The sequence below is a fragment of the Etheostoma spectabile genome, chromosome 24 (assembly GCF_008692095.1).
Source record: "Etheostoma spectabile isolate EspeVRDwgs_2016 chromosome 24, UIUC_Espe_1.0, whole genome shotgun sequence".
Classification (NCBI taxonomy): domain Eukaryota; kingdom Metazoa; phylum Chordata; class Actinopteri; order Perciformes; family Percidae; genus Etheostoma; species Etheostoma spectabile.
The window spans coordinates 13,481,115-13,497,539 of NC_045756.1; the positions used below are offsets into that span (position 1 = coordinate 13,481,115).

General features: G+C 40.3%; 1 protein-coding gene across 1 annotated transcript; it reads left to right on the forward strand.

Annotated features, from left to right (window-relative positions):
• Positions 1-286: 286 nt before the first annotated feature.
• On the forward strand, positions 287-2,243 carry sox1b (SRY-box transcription factor 1b). Its single transcript, XM_032506023.1, has one exon. It carries the CDS (start codon positions 630-632, stop codon positions 1,686-1,688), a length of 1,059 nt encoding a protein of 352 aa, XP_032361914.1. The 5' UTR covers positions 287-629; the 3' UTR covers positions 1,689-2,243.
• The last annotated feature ends 14,182 nt before the right edge of the window (positions 2,244-16,425 follow it).

The following is a 16,425-nucleotide window of genomic DNA, read 5'->3' on the forward strand; positions in this document are numbered from 1 at the left end:
TTATCATTAAAGTTTTAGCCTATTTGCTGAAACATCGATATTTTTTCCCCCCCTTTCTTTAAAATTGTACAAAGTGATATGAATATATTACAGCGCAAAGACTCTATTGTAGCCTGTGTAAAGGAGAGGACATGCGCATAATTATGGGAATTAAACTGTTTACATGCTGCGTGTGATTTTAGCTACACACGCCAGCTACACACACAAAACAGATGACAGAGGGAGTAATTTTTAGGTCTCGCGCTCCGACGTCACCAGAACCTCGAGCCCCTGCATGCAAATCACGTCTCCACTCGAGCCTCTCCATTGGCCGTCACTCGCTCATTTAGCTGCTGTCAAAGCGCGCGGCCCGGGCACGCTCCGGTAACTTTTCCTAGTACAGCTTCAACCAAAGTAAGCTCAAACAACCGGTTTCTATTCTTCTCAGCGCTCGTGGATAACAGCGAAAAGGGGAAGTGCGGAGCAAGTTTACCTCTGAGTGGATTTCACCCTGAGACTACGCACCTTTTCATCTCTCAGTTTCTTTCAGTCTTAATCTCTCTCTTCCTCGGAAGTTTAGCTGCGCGCGGGCCAGCCTGAATGTTTCTGTGTGTTTGACTGAGAAGTGTTGTCCTACCAAGACGAGGTGAATGTACAGCATCATGATGGAAACGGACTTACATTCCCCCGTGATGCCCCAGACTAACCCATCCAACCCGGGGGGACACGCGGGAGGAGGAGGCGGGGGACCCGGGGGCAAAGTCCCCCAGGACAGAATCAAGAGACCCATGAACGCATTCATGGTCTGGTCCCGGGGCCAGAGGCGAAAAATGGCACAGGAGAACCCCAAAATGCACAACTCGGAGATCAGCAAGCGTTTGGGTGCAGAGTGGAAGGTGATGACCGAGGCGGAGAAAAGACCGTTCATCGATGAGGCAAAGCGGCTCCGGGCCATGCACATGAAGGAACACCCGGACTACAAGTACCGGCCGCGGAGGAAGACCAAGACGCTGCTAAAGAAGGACAAATACTCGCTGGCAGGCGGGCTCCTAGGCTCACCTGCGGGTGTAGGGATGGGCGGCGGGCAGCGACTGGAGAGCCCTGGAGGGGGCCACGCAGGGGCAAATGCGGGCTACGCCACGCACGTGAACGGCTGGGCAAACGGCACATACTCTGGCCAAGTGGCGGCTGCAGCAGCGGCGGCTCACGCAATGATGCAAGAGGCGCAACTGGCATATACGCAACACCCGGGTACCGGAGCTCACCCGCATCACCCGCATCACCCACATCACCACCCCCACAACCCGCAGCCCATGCACAGGTACGACATGAACGCCTTATCTTACAGCCCCATCTCAAACTCTACACAAAGCTACATGAGCGCCTCTCCGCCGGGATACGGTGGTATCACCGGCTACACTCACCAGCACCAAAGCTCTGGTATCTCCCCGGTGTCCGGGGCTATCGGAGGGACTTTGGGGTCCCTTGTGAAATCTGAGCCCAGCGTGAGCCCCCCAGTTTCCACGGCTCGCGCACCACCGCCGTGCCCTACGGGGGACCTGCGGGACATGATCAGCATGTATCTGCCGACCGGCGAGGCGCCGGGGGACTCCACGGTTCACAGCAGATTGCACATGCTTCACCCGCAGCACTACCAGAGCAGCGGCTCCACTCCGGTAAACGGGACGGTTCCCCTGACTCATATTTAAATCTCTAAATGTACTAGGCTACTATAAGCACTACAAACCACAACCAAATATTTAAATACTTAGATGTGGGCGCAGGCTGCTGAACTGTAAATTAAAAGGCGTTTATAGCCATACAAATGCAATCACTTTGAACAAACTTTTTTAATGTTCATTTTCTTTTCTTTCAGTGATGGATTTTGTCTGTCCGAGCTAAAGGAAAGCGCATCCGATTTACTTTTGCTCTCTAGAACAGAGCATGCCAAGTTTTAACACGATTTAAATTATAATCCGTGAAGGCTGGTGCATTTTGAATGTTATTTTTTCCGATTTTTCTGTGGAATAAAGGCACCAGCGGTGTGTTTAAGGGATCCCGAAAACCTGTTTAAAGAGGGAGCCGTATAATAAATGGAGGGCAGTGTGAAAGATGTTTTAAAAAAAAAAGTTTCTAGGCTGCAATTTAAATTGATTTCCAGTTTTAATGCTTGTAAACACGTGAGTCAGTCTGTGTAATTTGAATTTGTTTTTGTTGTTGTAAAATCTTGTAAATTGTGAATAAATAGGCCTACTGGAAACACATATGTGCAATTGTACATAATTTACAAAATACCACGCCGGTATTTTCGGGTTGAAGACGAAACAATTTCAGGCTGAGTTTAACACATTTTCCAAAAGTGTAAGATTTGTAACTGGGTTATTTATTTTTTTGCAGGAGATTTAAAAAATGTGAAACATGTTCCTGCAATACTTCATATTCATTCACATTGATTCCATTCCTGAAATACAATGTTATAAACACGGGTTTAAATGAAGTCCCGACAAACTTAAAATATGGTGCAAAAAATGCAAATGACAAAAATAATAATAATTACAACATTACAGGCAGACATGTTTTCCCGGCGATGCTCTTGAAAATATATTTATATTTCAGACAGTAGGGCCCTTAACTGATTATTTCTCCTAAAATAATTGGAGCATCATATTTTGTTCTTTTTTTTTTTTCGAGATAATGAAAGGAAATCTGTTGAACCTTCTTATTGCCATATTTTCACATGGTATGAATCTGGATCTATTTCATAATAGGCTATTTATGCATTCAAGTTGAACATCATAATGGGTAATGTGTAATATTAGGGGGATTTCAGATATGTTGATATGAATATGGTAATAGGCTATATAGGCCTATATGTATTTCCTATAATTACTTTTTGAATTGTAAAATGCTCACAATATATACCTCCAAGAGCTGACAACAACAGTCCACTTCTTTTTCAGGGGGCAGTGTATCTGACAGCCTGTAACGCAGAGCTTACACTTAACACTTGTTGGTTGAGGATTGAGAGAAATGTTCAGAATATTAGTCCAATAATGTCCTATTTTTGACTTTGGCTATAATTTAAAACTGGGGCATATTTTTGCTGACTCCCACAGTTTAAAACTAAAGTACATTTTCATGTTTATTATTTATCAATTCCAGAACATACATAACACAACTGATTATAGGGATGCATTTCATTTTATAAATTATGTTGCATTATATTTTGATTTGGTTCTCTCTCTCTCTGTTTCTTGCATTATTACAAGTTAGGGAAAATGCATGTGTTTTTTCAAAAGCTAAATATTTTTCCCATGAGCCTTTCTGTATTCCTGTATTATGGAAATTACCTGCAATTTCTTGTTGTTTTTTTTGCTCAGATTCTGGCAAACCTTTTCATCAACTCAATCCTGTATCGTCTTAAATTTATGTGGAGCCACTTTGTGCTTAAACTGTGGTCCTATCTGTTGGTATAACATCACACTCAAAGGCCAGACACAGCAAAGTTTCTTCTCATTTCATCTTTTTTACCTGCCTCGGGGTCATGACCTCGGTAACAGACCTCAAGCAAAAGTAAATCCGACAACAAGAGTATCCGCTGTTCAATGAACTACTAATTCTTCAGCCCACTTCAACCCCGCCTCCATCTGGGTCACTCACAGGTCTTCAAATCTTACCCCATTCCTCACCCCCAGCATCAAACGCCTGCATCTCTGTGTCTGCAATTGTCCTGGTTGTTAAATTATTTCCTTCTTTAAATTTGATGGCTGAATCACTGGAGGCCCCGTGGTAGGATGGGGTAGGGAGGGAGCAATGAATGAGCAGAGAGGAGGAGGGAGAAGGTGAGGAGAGGAGGTTTTTGTGTTGGAGGAGAATGGGGATTAGTCCTGGTGTAAACTGGGGCATCCCAGGGGTCACCCCCAACAAAAAGCCCGGCAAACAACACCCCTGGTTTTATCAGACTAATTCCCACTCGGGTCTGGAATTAAAGACACGAGGGCAACCTAGATGCAAATCACATATAATAAAGCTGTTTCCATGGATGTCAGCTGTTTAAACTGAAGGTATGTAATAGTCCTGAATCATTCTATGTGATTTATTGTAGTTAAATTCAGAACGCTTTACATGACTGTCTTCGATCTTAACATTTGGATTGATAGTGGTTTGTCTTCAGAAATAAATTAGTTTTATAAATGTACTACCTTGATACACAAACATATACAATATACCTTGAAATAAAAGCCAACAAACAAATGTAAGGAAAGGATTATTTTAAAAGGAATAATGCATGTTTTTCACATATTTGGTGATGGTTAACAAAAGACGCATTTAACCACCTTTGTATTTTCATTTTCCCTGCATAACTGATAACAATACATATGAATTCTGGTTCTCATGTTTTTTCTAGCACATTAACATTTCACAAAGCTAACATGCCAGGGATAATTAAAAAAAAACTATAATAGCAGTCAGTATTCATGTCTGTTTATTAATCCCTAAATTAATTGCACATTTACAATGATCAATATTTGAATAATTGATGTGAAGTAAATATATGGCAAGATTGAAAGGCTGTAAAAGATTTTTTGTCCAGACTTCATGATACATAAACTGAAAATACAATTGAAAACAGTAACTAGTCACAACTTAAAAGTTAAATTAAGTGTGTGTAGAGAAAAAGTCAAAGATGATAACTCATCTCTTTATTTTTAAAGTTTTTGGAGTATTTATAAACTAGAATTTGTTGAGGGATCAACGGGAATTTAGGACATTTTGAAAGCGTAAGCAGAGAAAAAAAGAATATGAGGGTGAGAAAGAAAGATATTTTAACCATTTAATTATAATTCAATACAAGATAGAAGTGTGATAAAGCTGGACTTATTGCCTCTATGATTATAGTTGGACTTATTACAGTATGAAATAAAACTGGAAGCTAGATGGACAAATTTTGCTACAAAAATACATATTTTATACAACTATTCAATTCACTAGACCTAAAAAGGTATGTCAAGAGGTTTTTCTTCCAAACAGAAAAAATATCAAATCCATGTAAAGATATAATCTGAGAAGTGTGATGAATCAAATTATCCCATCACATTACATCATGCGTCACTGAAGCTCAGATAAGAAAAAAATTACAAATGAGGAATATATACACCACAAGAATCAGTGTTTGTAATAAGATATTTGAGATTGATCAGTCACAAAGCCAGGCTGGTCTTCTATTACCCAGTGGCTGTGGGTGGACCCATGCAAAGCCATGTGGCTGAAAGTTTTCATCCTCTCCTCATGTTCTGCTTGGCACATGCTTGGACACTGCTGCTCTGGCACTTCCCACTCCATAACCCTGTGCACCACCCTCCCCATCCCGCATGCTCCTGGTGTCCTAAATGTAGCTAATCGGCATCATTTTATCACGCCTTTGCATATTTCCCTCCCTCTCCTCCTATAAAAACCCTCACCTCCGACGTTGGACCCGGTTCTGTCATGGGAGATTATGGGGGACCGATTGCACAAGACCGAATGTGCCGCGAGGAGATTAGCCAGGACGCGATGGAAAATAGCAACGGGGCCAACGGATTCCTCGCGAGGGGGCCTTATCGTGCAATTACACGTTGACACGTTTTAACCATTTTTCAGCCTCTTAATCCGAGGGCCTCCTCCTCCCCTTTCCCTCCCCCTTCTCTCTCCAAAAAGCAGACCTATTGGTGCTCGGGGAGCCTCGCTGCTCTGACTCTCTCCATCACTCTGCTGCGGTCTGAAAACTAATTTTCTCTCTTTTTCTATCTTTATCAGCCACTGTTAATATTTCAGAAGGTTAAAAAGGGAAAACAAACCAAAGAGTTGCTCACAGTTTGTGTCTGTCCATCTCTATTTCAAAAACTTTAAAAGCTGAGTTATAAAAGAAATATTGACCGTTTAGGCTCAGAGTTATAAAGTCAATGAGGAACATTGATAACTAAATTAATAAAAGGGCAATTACACAGAACAAATTAAACAAGATTAAAAATAGCACAAGAGAAATTCTAAATATAGGAAAAAAAATGTTTTTATATCAGGGTTGGGGCAGCAAACAGGACTTAGCTATAAAACCTCATTCCACTTTTTACACTTTGTAATTCAATTTCTCAGTCTTTTTTTTAATAAAATTGATCTTTGTAGCATTTCCTCCTTGCTAACAAACCAGTTATTCCTTTATTTGGAGCAACACGGGATCAAGGTAGTCTGACTCACTAGATGTAGACTATAAGCCTGCACTTAACCACATATTTCACACAGCATTCTCCTCCCCTTCCACTATCAGCGCTTTGTCTTTTAAAATTCTTTTTAAAAAACTGCCACGGGAAACAACAGCAATGACCTCCAAGTTAGCAACCTACACACTGAAAATGTTAAGTTTTAACTATGATTTAGACGGCTGGTCTGGTTGTTTTGGTGAGTGGTTGTTAAAATATACAAAGAATATTTATCTTTTGTGGGGATTTAGTCAGTTAAAATGACAGGGCTCGCCTCCCCACATGAAAATGTTCCACCTAAATAAGTTCCCCCCCGATACCATTTTACAAGGGCACTGTCTCTGCATCCTGGGCTTAGCAGCGCCCAAGTCAACTGAGATTTGTTTAAAGAATTACAAACAAGCCAGATCATTTTATTTGCCTATAGCAGAATGATAAAAAATGCAGCCAGACCATTTCGCTGCGCTAACACAGTGCTGTTGAGAGTGCTAGCACAGAGGGTGTAGAAAATTGCATTCTTCCATTGGAATGATGTACACAACAAAACAAGGTGTACAAAAAAATAGGAACAACTCCTAGTTGTGCTTATTAGATAAAGTGCAATGATTGTTGATAAAGTGCAGTCTGACGTATAACAATACTTTAAGTGTAGAGTGTAGACTTACCACAACAAAAAGAACAAGGTGCATTGTGTAATGTTTTCACTTGGCTATAACACAAATAACTGTAATATGTCTTCACCACTGTCATTTTTAACTGTTAAACTAAGTAATGACAAAGCAGTATGCCCCATAATGATCTCCTGCATTTTTCAAGTGGTAACCTGTAAATATATTTATGACACCTCCGTGTCTTATATAACAGCCTAAGCCAAAGATTTCTTGGTTTTGCATTAGTTGAAGAAGATGTAAAAATGTCAAACTTAGACTTTCCGGAACCAGTGCCTTGAGATTTTTTTAACAGCAGGCATCAAACGGACTGCATGGTTTGTTGTTCCACCATGCTGCTCAATTCAATTAGGGCCTTTCATGACAATCAATTAGGGAGTGCCCCCTGGATCTCCCCGGGGGCCTATAATCATCAGACACCGTCTGCTCAAACAGGCACTGTGGAGCCCCGCCCACCAGTAGCAAGGATGCCTCAGTGCAAAGTAACCGGGCCACTGGGAGCCATGGAGGAGACAGTTTGTGCTTTATTGCTTTATTTCAAGGCATTTTATTACAGATTAGGTTCTTTGTTTTTCTGGCTGTCTGCTTGTTGAATGTAGATTTTCCCCCTTTAAGTTTTGCTCGTATGCTCTGCACCATTTCCCCGCCTATAGGGGTTTTACCAGGAAGGGTTCACTGCCTGTTTTTTCTATGCTTTGGGTTTGTGATCATTGGTTGTCACATTCAGAGGTTAAAGTCACTTTTTTTTTAGAGATTTTTGTATACAAAATTGACTTCTTAAAAAGGACCATATGTAACATTTCTGCATTAAAATGTCTAAAAACTATACCTATGTCATATATTTTGTTGAGTTGCATACTTATACTATCCCAAATGTTTCCAACAATTTTCAAACCCAGAGAAATCTGTACTTTTATTTCTGACACGGGACTTTGTGTGTAGTTGTGTAGTCAGTGGCATCATATAAAGTTTGACCCCTCTAGTTACTGTCACAGAAAGAGTTATACTCAGTAACCGTAAAACTGCATTTTTTTCTGCCACACAGCATCACTTTGTCATTGATTACGTGCCACTTTTCAACAAAGTAATACAGCCAACCTTATTTATGGATACATTTCAATATTGATCAATCAATCTTAACATTACTACAATGTGCCAGTTGCCAAGAAGCTAATGCTTGGCATGTAACATTTTAAGGTTACAACATTGTTCAACACGCTCAAAACACGCTTATTTTTAGTATGATTGTTTTGACCACAGTTAACAGCACTGGGCTAACCCACGAGTAACGCTAGCTGTAGAGATAATGACTAATCTAATGGTAATTTAGCCAGCTAGCACAACCGGGTCTGTCTGCCTCCTTTCCCGGCACTTAAAGACTTCAGTTGGGATGAGAGCAGACAACAGGCCCGGGACACATCTATAGGCAGCCCCCAGCCAGCTAGCAGCCAGCCGCTATCCTTACAGCAATCCAAACCCGACCAGCACTTAACTGCAGCGTCGGTTGCTAAGGACGCTAACGGCAGTTTGATGAACCGTTGGGAAACAGACTCCGGGCACCCGAGTCAGAACAGTGGCCATCCGTAACGTTATGTCTCTGTTAGCGTTGCCGGTGTTCGTGCCATCGGTCATTCTTGTTCACCACCCATTGTTTTCATTGAAAGGCCCTAGCGGCAGAAAATTACACACTATACATTTAAATGTGACGTATTGTTACAGATTAAACTCCCCACCAGTATATAAAGTAGTTGTAATTAGTTCCACCTCCATTGGCTACAACATTAGAGCAGACCTCCGCTGATTTGACATAAAAGGACACTTCCACAGGGATGGAGAGTACTACTCAGCCTAAAACTGTGACATAATGTTTTCTGTGACATTGGAAGAGCTTTGTCAAATCTGACAAAACCCTGATGATGTTGGACATGCAGACTAAAAAGATATAATGAAAAGATGCTGGCTACTTTATGGAAAATGTAGGGACTAATAGGATATCTTGGCCTCTGCTACCTTCATCATTCTTTTGCAAATCGGTCTCATGCAAGTCCTCACGAAAGTGCAATACTTAATCTCTGGTGTGCCCCTTTAAGATTAAATCCAAACATAAATGCATTATCAATCCAATCAAATAAATTAACACTGTAATAAGCTATTCTGCATAATTTCTTTTGACACACTTCATCAATGATTCTTTTTTTTATAAATCTATATACTTTGTTTATAAATGAAGGGAATAATTTTTTATTGACCTCACATCAAAAATCAGGGTCAGTTATAGCAATGGTTGAGACACTACACACAACTTTGAAAGATACAAGTTGTAATATACCAAAATGATGGTAAATGATGTTTCTTATTAACTACTCATCATTAGTGCTGACAGTTGAGATTTTTTTGGACAGTTCAAATGTTTCCTTTGGAAAAATACAGTACTACAGACTACAGTAGTTTTTCTCATCACTGCTCTACTATTTTTGTTTCTTGCCTACATGTCATTGATGAATGAGACAAATATATATTCAGTCATACATCTTTTTTTAAATTGAATATTGATAAACATTCAGTAAATGTAGTTCACTGAAGCCGTCCAAGTGCTGAAATAAACAAGTTGCAAAATGGCAGAAGGTAATACCTACTTCATAATCCTATCGACCTCACAGAATGGTATTTACTACCACCTTCAAACCGAAATTCAATCATTAAAATTTAATTTGCGCTGTCCCTCATAAATGTAGCAGCAGGTGTTGTAGCAGAAAGAAAAGCTAACAGTGGACAATGGAAAGCAAGAAAACCGTCAGAGTTTCTACTTTTAAACCAATAATAGATGCTAGAACAAAAGTGAGGTCTCCTCAAGCCAATTACCTCAAACACCACTGTTTTTTGGAGGGTTAAGGCACTTTGGAAAAGAAAGAAAGAAAGAAAAAAAAAAAAAGAGGGAGAGGAAGAAGAGGAAGGAATGGAGGAGGACAGGAAACACTAACATGATTACAACTGTAGCTCAGGCAATCACTGGAGTTAAAAGGTCTCCTGCCAGCCCAGAGGCCAATAAACCGCTTTCTTTCTTTCACCTCTGCAGATGGGAACTCTGTCATTTGCAGATTGCAGGTGAAATCTGGTTCACGTCTCTCCAACCTCCTACCAGCCTGGCCACCAAAAACACTGGTCAATTAGTGCCAATCATCAGCAATGGCGCCATCATTATTTAGTGGGGAGACCTGTGTGTCTGTGTGTGTGTGTGTGTGTGTTTTTATATTTTAAAGATCTGAGTTTTTAACAGCAAATGCAGACATATTCTGAGTTGAAACTCCGAAAAGCTACAGTTCCCTTAAAATTGTATGGTGTTGATTAGAGCCCGACCGATCGGTGGGCATTTGCCAATCTATCAGTATCGGCATTTATAATGGTTGATTTAAAAAAACTATATATATATATATATATATATATATGTGCATTAATCTGAATAATTTATAATGACAAATGATTCTGATAAATTATTATTTAAATAAAAATGGACTGTCAACCATGTTATGAGCATTGAACTTTAATATCTATATACAGTATATAATATATTTTGATGTTCCTCTGTTCTGTGGTGACAATAAAACAAATTATATTATTTTAGTGAGAACTCATAAATAACTACAAATAACTAATGTTAGGGAAATCTATTTGTTTTATGTAACACGTTTCTGGATTTTTTTTTTTTTAAAGATATATCAGCATATTGGATATTTAAATAACCACATATTCGTATCGGCCTTAAAAATCCAGTATGGGTCGGGCTCTAGTGTTGATGGTCTCCAATGTTAATATCTCAACATTTAGATAAACCCGCTATTGAAATCCAGATTAGTGACATTCTTAAGGGTTAGCAGCTTCTAAGCAACAAGCAAAGAATGAACAGCAAAGACAATCAAGCTATCCAATCAGTTGAGGACAAGGCTGATATCAGATTTTTATGTCTACTACATATTGCTATTGTTTTCCGTTCACTCACTATCAATTAAAAAAAATCCAGTAAAAATCCAGTGCCCCAAAAAACCTAGTGAAGAGAAAGGGAAAGACTGGAAGAAACCTCAGGAAGACCAAAAGCGGAGGGATCCCCGAACGGGAAATAGTACAACATGGTCAGCGGTAACGTGAGGTGGTACTGTAATGATGAAAGAGAGGCAGAGTGAATGAATAGCTTGGCTTTTGTACTAAACTTGACTACATCCAAAATACTTCCTTTTTTACTCTTGCAGTGCATTATGTCTTCACTGCTCGCACATATGTCACAAGTAAAAATACCTGTTTACAAAGGAAACGGCTACAAATGTTAAAGCATGTTCAGTGTTGTTTATCTAAAACTACCCAACAGTATGAAGCAGTCAAATTAGCTCCACCTCGACTAACTACAACAGTAAATACTACAATAAACATTTAATGTATTGATTAGAGTAATCCTATATCAAACATTTTTTATTTGTTGCATGAAATCGTACAAGGTACAATTCCAGTGAAATGTTATCCAATCAGCTCGTTCAACTTGCGCATGATTCATCATGAAGTGAAGAATGTGTCAGAATATAATATGTCTACAGCACGATCAGACTAGTAGTAAACTAGCTTTATCAACAGTTTATCCAGATTATCTAACACATTAACGCATGTGAGTTCAACGTTTTCCTGGACAGAGTGCTGTCATACAACCAGTGACCATACTGATTCCAGCTTTTTAATTGGGACATGCAGATTTAACTGTACGTATAGTAGAGGGAGAAAAAGAGTGTGAGTGAGTGAGCGAGCGAGCAAGCGAGGGAGCGAGCGAGCGTGTTTGGGTAAAACAATATGCTAATCTCTGGCGTGGAGTAGGGGATTTGCTGTATAAAAGGAGAGAGAGAGGAGCATGCTTGTTAGTGATAGCATGGCTGAAGATTCCTACACACACCCACCTTGCTGTTCCACTTTCATTGGCCTTCGTGTGTGTGTGTGTGTGTGTGTGTGTGTGTGTGTGTGTGTGTGTGTGTGTGTGTGTGTGTGTGTGTGTGTGTGTGTGTGTGTGCGTGCGTGCGAATGAGCATGATCCATTGGAATATATGGTTTCATCTATAGATTTCCGTTTTCTGTGTCATTTGCGGATGTTGCATATTGAATAATGATATCCATGTGTGTGCGTGTGTGAGACAGAGAGAGATATTACAGGAGGATGATCTGTGTTGGCAGCCAGTAGTTGTGGACTCAGATTAAACATGGAAGGATTCGGTCTGAGGGTATTTACAGATTTTCTCTTTTAGAATATGAGATGATGATGAACATGAGAGAATATGAGTAACACACACACACAACACACACACACACCACACACACACACACACACACACACACACACACACACAACACACACACACACACACACACACACACACACACACACACACACACACACACACCACACACACACAACACTAATTTATTTACTGTGATGAGCCCAAACATTTAATTTCAATTTAATATATATTTTAACCTTTAACCATCCTGGAAGTTAAATGTCCATAACACTAAATTCAGAAGGTAAAAACATAATCAAATAGGTAATAAGTGGGTTTTGTGCAGTGCATGCTGAGATATGCTCCTGTGTCCCATGGCGCTGAACCAGAAAAGCAGGTAAAAATAATGAATAAGAGACTAGTCATTCCTGTATAATGCGTAAATATTATAAGAAGGGTTTGAGGAGACTCTAATAGGGCTTGTCCCCTACCCACCATTTATGTCTTTATTTATAATAAAAGTAAATTGCTGCAGTGTCACCATGTTTAATTATATTTGCATTATAATACAGCCCTAGTGAATGCACAAAGTATGCAGCCAACATTACCACTAAGTACTACAGCATCTTTAACTAAATGAGTGCATGGGGCTGATATTGTCCTTTTATCGCAAACCTGCTCGGGATTTTTGCCCCGTCTGACTTCTTTTAGCAATGCCACCGCGTTAAATCAATCTAACCAATTACAGGAAAACACCCTTTGAGCCACAGAACAGAAGTAGTAGATGAAACCAGCTCTACAGTCATGTCAAACATCCTCAGGAGGAAACTTTACACAATGCAGTCGTTTTGACACAAACTTTTTCTTGTTTTTTAAAAGTAGACAACTTGGTTGGTGGAGAGCAGAAAGAGAAGGAGGGAGCGATGGCAAGGGATGTGGAAGGATGAGAATAAACAGAGGGAGGGTAGAGCGGTGCTGAAACACAACGGGAGCATCCATCCTTTAACCGGTGGGGAGTTATCGCCCAACGACAGAGCCTTCCCAAACGCTTTAAAAAGCACATTTGAAGATGTATTAGTGCATCCCTGAATCCACTTGCTGCCAATAAGGGGCTGTTCGCTGGGCTTTGTGCATGTGTCTGTGTATATATGTGTCTGTGTGTGTGTATGATTTTCTTTTTCCTTTTTTTGTAGTTCCCTCCAAATTCCCTTAGCGAGCGTTGCTAAGGTGCTTTAGGAATGGGATTAGCAGGAGGCTCATCATCACACATTCCATAACAGAAAGAAAAGTATGGAGAGAATGAAAGATATGGATAGGAAGAATTAAAGAACGCAAGAAAGAGGAAGGAAGGGAGGAAAGACAGATGAAAAAGAAACGAGGAAAGACTGGAAGAAAAGAAAGTAAGAAATTAAGGAAGGAAGCAAGAAAGGGAAAAGTAGCATAGAAAAGTGATAAAAAGAAATAAAGGAAAGACAGGAAAAGACTGAAAAAATTAAAGGAAAGAGGACTGTATAACACAAAAAACAAGGAATTGATTTGTTGGGGAAAATGGAGGCAACAAAGAGAGAAGCATCAGGAAATAAAGAGAGCAAAAAGGGGGGATGAAGGAGAAAAGTGACGAAATGTAAAATGGCAAGAAAGTAAAGAGTAACTGTGGTAGAGAGAGGGGTGATGGAAGAGGGGGGAAAGGAGAGGATGAAGGAGGTGAGAAAACAGGACAAGAAGAGGGGAGGATGGAATGGAGGAGGAAGAGAGAAAAGAGAAGGAAGAAAGAAGGAAGAGAGGAAAGGAGTGAGCTTGCTGACTGTTGCATCAGCCTGTTAACCAAGGGCAATATGATGAGAATAAGCTGCATAATGAAGCGTGGAGGCAGCTGTAGAAATGTGTCCAGGAAGCCACCTTGTCTCCTCTGCTGTGATGTTCCCATCAGAGCAGTAGTCTGGCAGGTTTGGCATCCTGGTTCACACGACACTGGAGATTAACGACACATATGCTAATCTTCAAGATCCTGGTTTATTTTTGGTGGGATGTTTCTGCACTGCACTTCCTAGAGATAATCTATCAATCAAACAGTGGGGGGGCGCTGTGAAGTCTGTCGGATTTGTGGAGGTCTTGCCATGATACCGATCACTGGTTGTGCTAGTTCTTCCAACAAGGCCTCCAACTAGAATAATAAAATGGGTTGTTTGTAATTCCCCTTCAGAATGACAAGTGTTTTTTTGATTTGCAGTCCCTATGAGCAGGACAACGTCATTTGTCAGTGCCTTCTAAAACCACTACAAATCACTGTTGCAAAATCTGGCTTGTATAATTCAATGCACCAAGATTTGCATAAATGTACTTTGAGAAAGAAAATGAGTCGGACACATCTTGCAGCATCTGGAAAACGTCCACAGATGAGCTGATCGAAGCCATTGCTTATTTCTCTAAATTCTAGTTTAAATGAACACACAGTTGTTATCTGCTTCACTTTTAGAGTGCCAGAAAAAAAAGCACCCATACATCAGGGGTGTTTGCAAGTGTGTGCATGTGAAGCAGGGGGATAAGGCTAATACCTGTTGCACAGGTGTGGTCTGTTAGATCTCCTGTTACTTGGCCCTCCACTGCAACCTGAGCCCCCTCTGTTTGGACAAATTGACACAGTGAACCAAGCTGACAGGCTGCCAGATTTCCCCCTCTGTTTCTCTCCATCTCTCTCTCTTTTCCTGTGTACACATACGTTAAACTCACTTTCTAGATATCTGATGCCTCATATAAATAGAATAGAAATGGAAATACTCTTATAAAGAATTAGGGACGGTTAATAATGGAAATGTTTTCATATGTATTTTAAATCTTTTTTTGGTATGATAGAAATAGTGATTGTTTCTATATTTCTTTTATTCAGGACTATAAATGTTTTTCTAAAACTTTTCATAATTGTCATTGTCATTTCTCCCCACCCCCTCTGTTACTCTGTCTTTCTCCCTCCATCCATCCGTTTAGGGTTTCCATGATCTCATTATGTGTCTATGAAAAGGGACAGGTAATGCAATCTGGCATGGCGTGGCATGACTTTGTGTGTGTTGATTACCTGAACAACAGTCAACAGAGTCTCCATTTCACCCACTTATCTTGTCTAGAAATAATCATCTAATCACACACCACACACACACACAAACAAACACAACACAACACACACACACACACACACACACACACACACACACACACACCACCACACCACCACACCACACACACACACCACGATCTAAGAACATTATTTTGACTGATATTGCGATATGATTCACGATATTTGAGGGAATAATTTTTGTACAATTATTCTCATTGAAAAATATTCAAATCTAAATTCAAATCTACATAGTAATTATTGTGGTCATAACCATGGAAAATTGTTTTGGGGAAACTGGACTGACAACACTTCACATTTACAAACAACAGAGCTACATGTTGAAATTGACCGGAATTCTCCTTTAAGTGAGTATGTAAGTTTGTTATGTTTTAATGCTTCCATTTTGATCACTGGAAGTTAGTTTGGTATAAACATAAAAGTTGAGTAAGCAGGAGAAGATTCTTTGATCATAGTGCAAGGCTGTGGCTGTACCAAAGCAAAGCCTAAAAAGTTGCATTAGAAAAGATTTGATCCTTCAGGTCATGTCAAACACTGGTCCTGCTAAATACTCACTACAGCACCATACGTGTATAAATTTGCCGCAGGAAAAAAAACAACAACATATGAACCATTTTATGTTTTTAAAATTGTTGTCTTTGGTATCAACCAATAGGACTGGGGCTGAGAGCCACAGACCCTACCCAAAACCTAACCTTAACCAAAAACATGCATAAAAAACGCAAATGATTCATAGAATTGCATTTCCAGCAACTTAAAGAGGTGTGTGTTTGTGTCTCTACAACATAATGCTCAATTGGCAGGTGCCTATGATATTAAAAATCACATATTGAACCATAGTAAACACACAACAGCTAAAGAACTGAAAAATAGATCAATCGCACCGATGAGAGAGAAAAGGCGATGAAAAGAAATGGAGAAGAGGGAGGGAGGGCCAATCGACTGTAGCTTTGTCCTCTCAGCACACACAAGCCCCCCTCCCCAAAAAAAGGCCTGGCCCTCCATGGCCAGAGCATTTTACTGTATCAATTGCCCCCCCCCCCCCCCCCCCCCTCACACACACACCCCCCCCCGCCCCTGCGCCTTTCAGCACCCACCCCACATGGTTGGACAGCCGATAAGTTGGAGCCAAGGACTAAAAGCTCCCGCAGGGCGAGCGACAA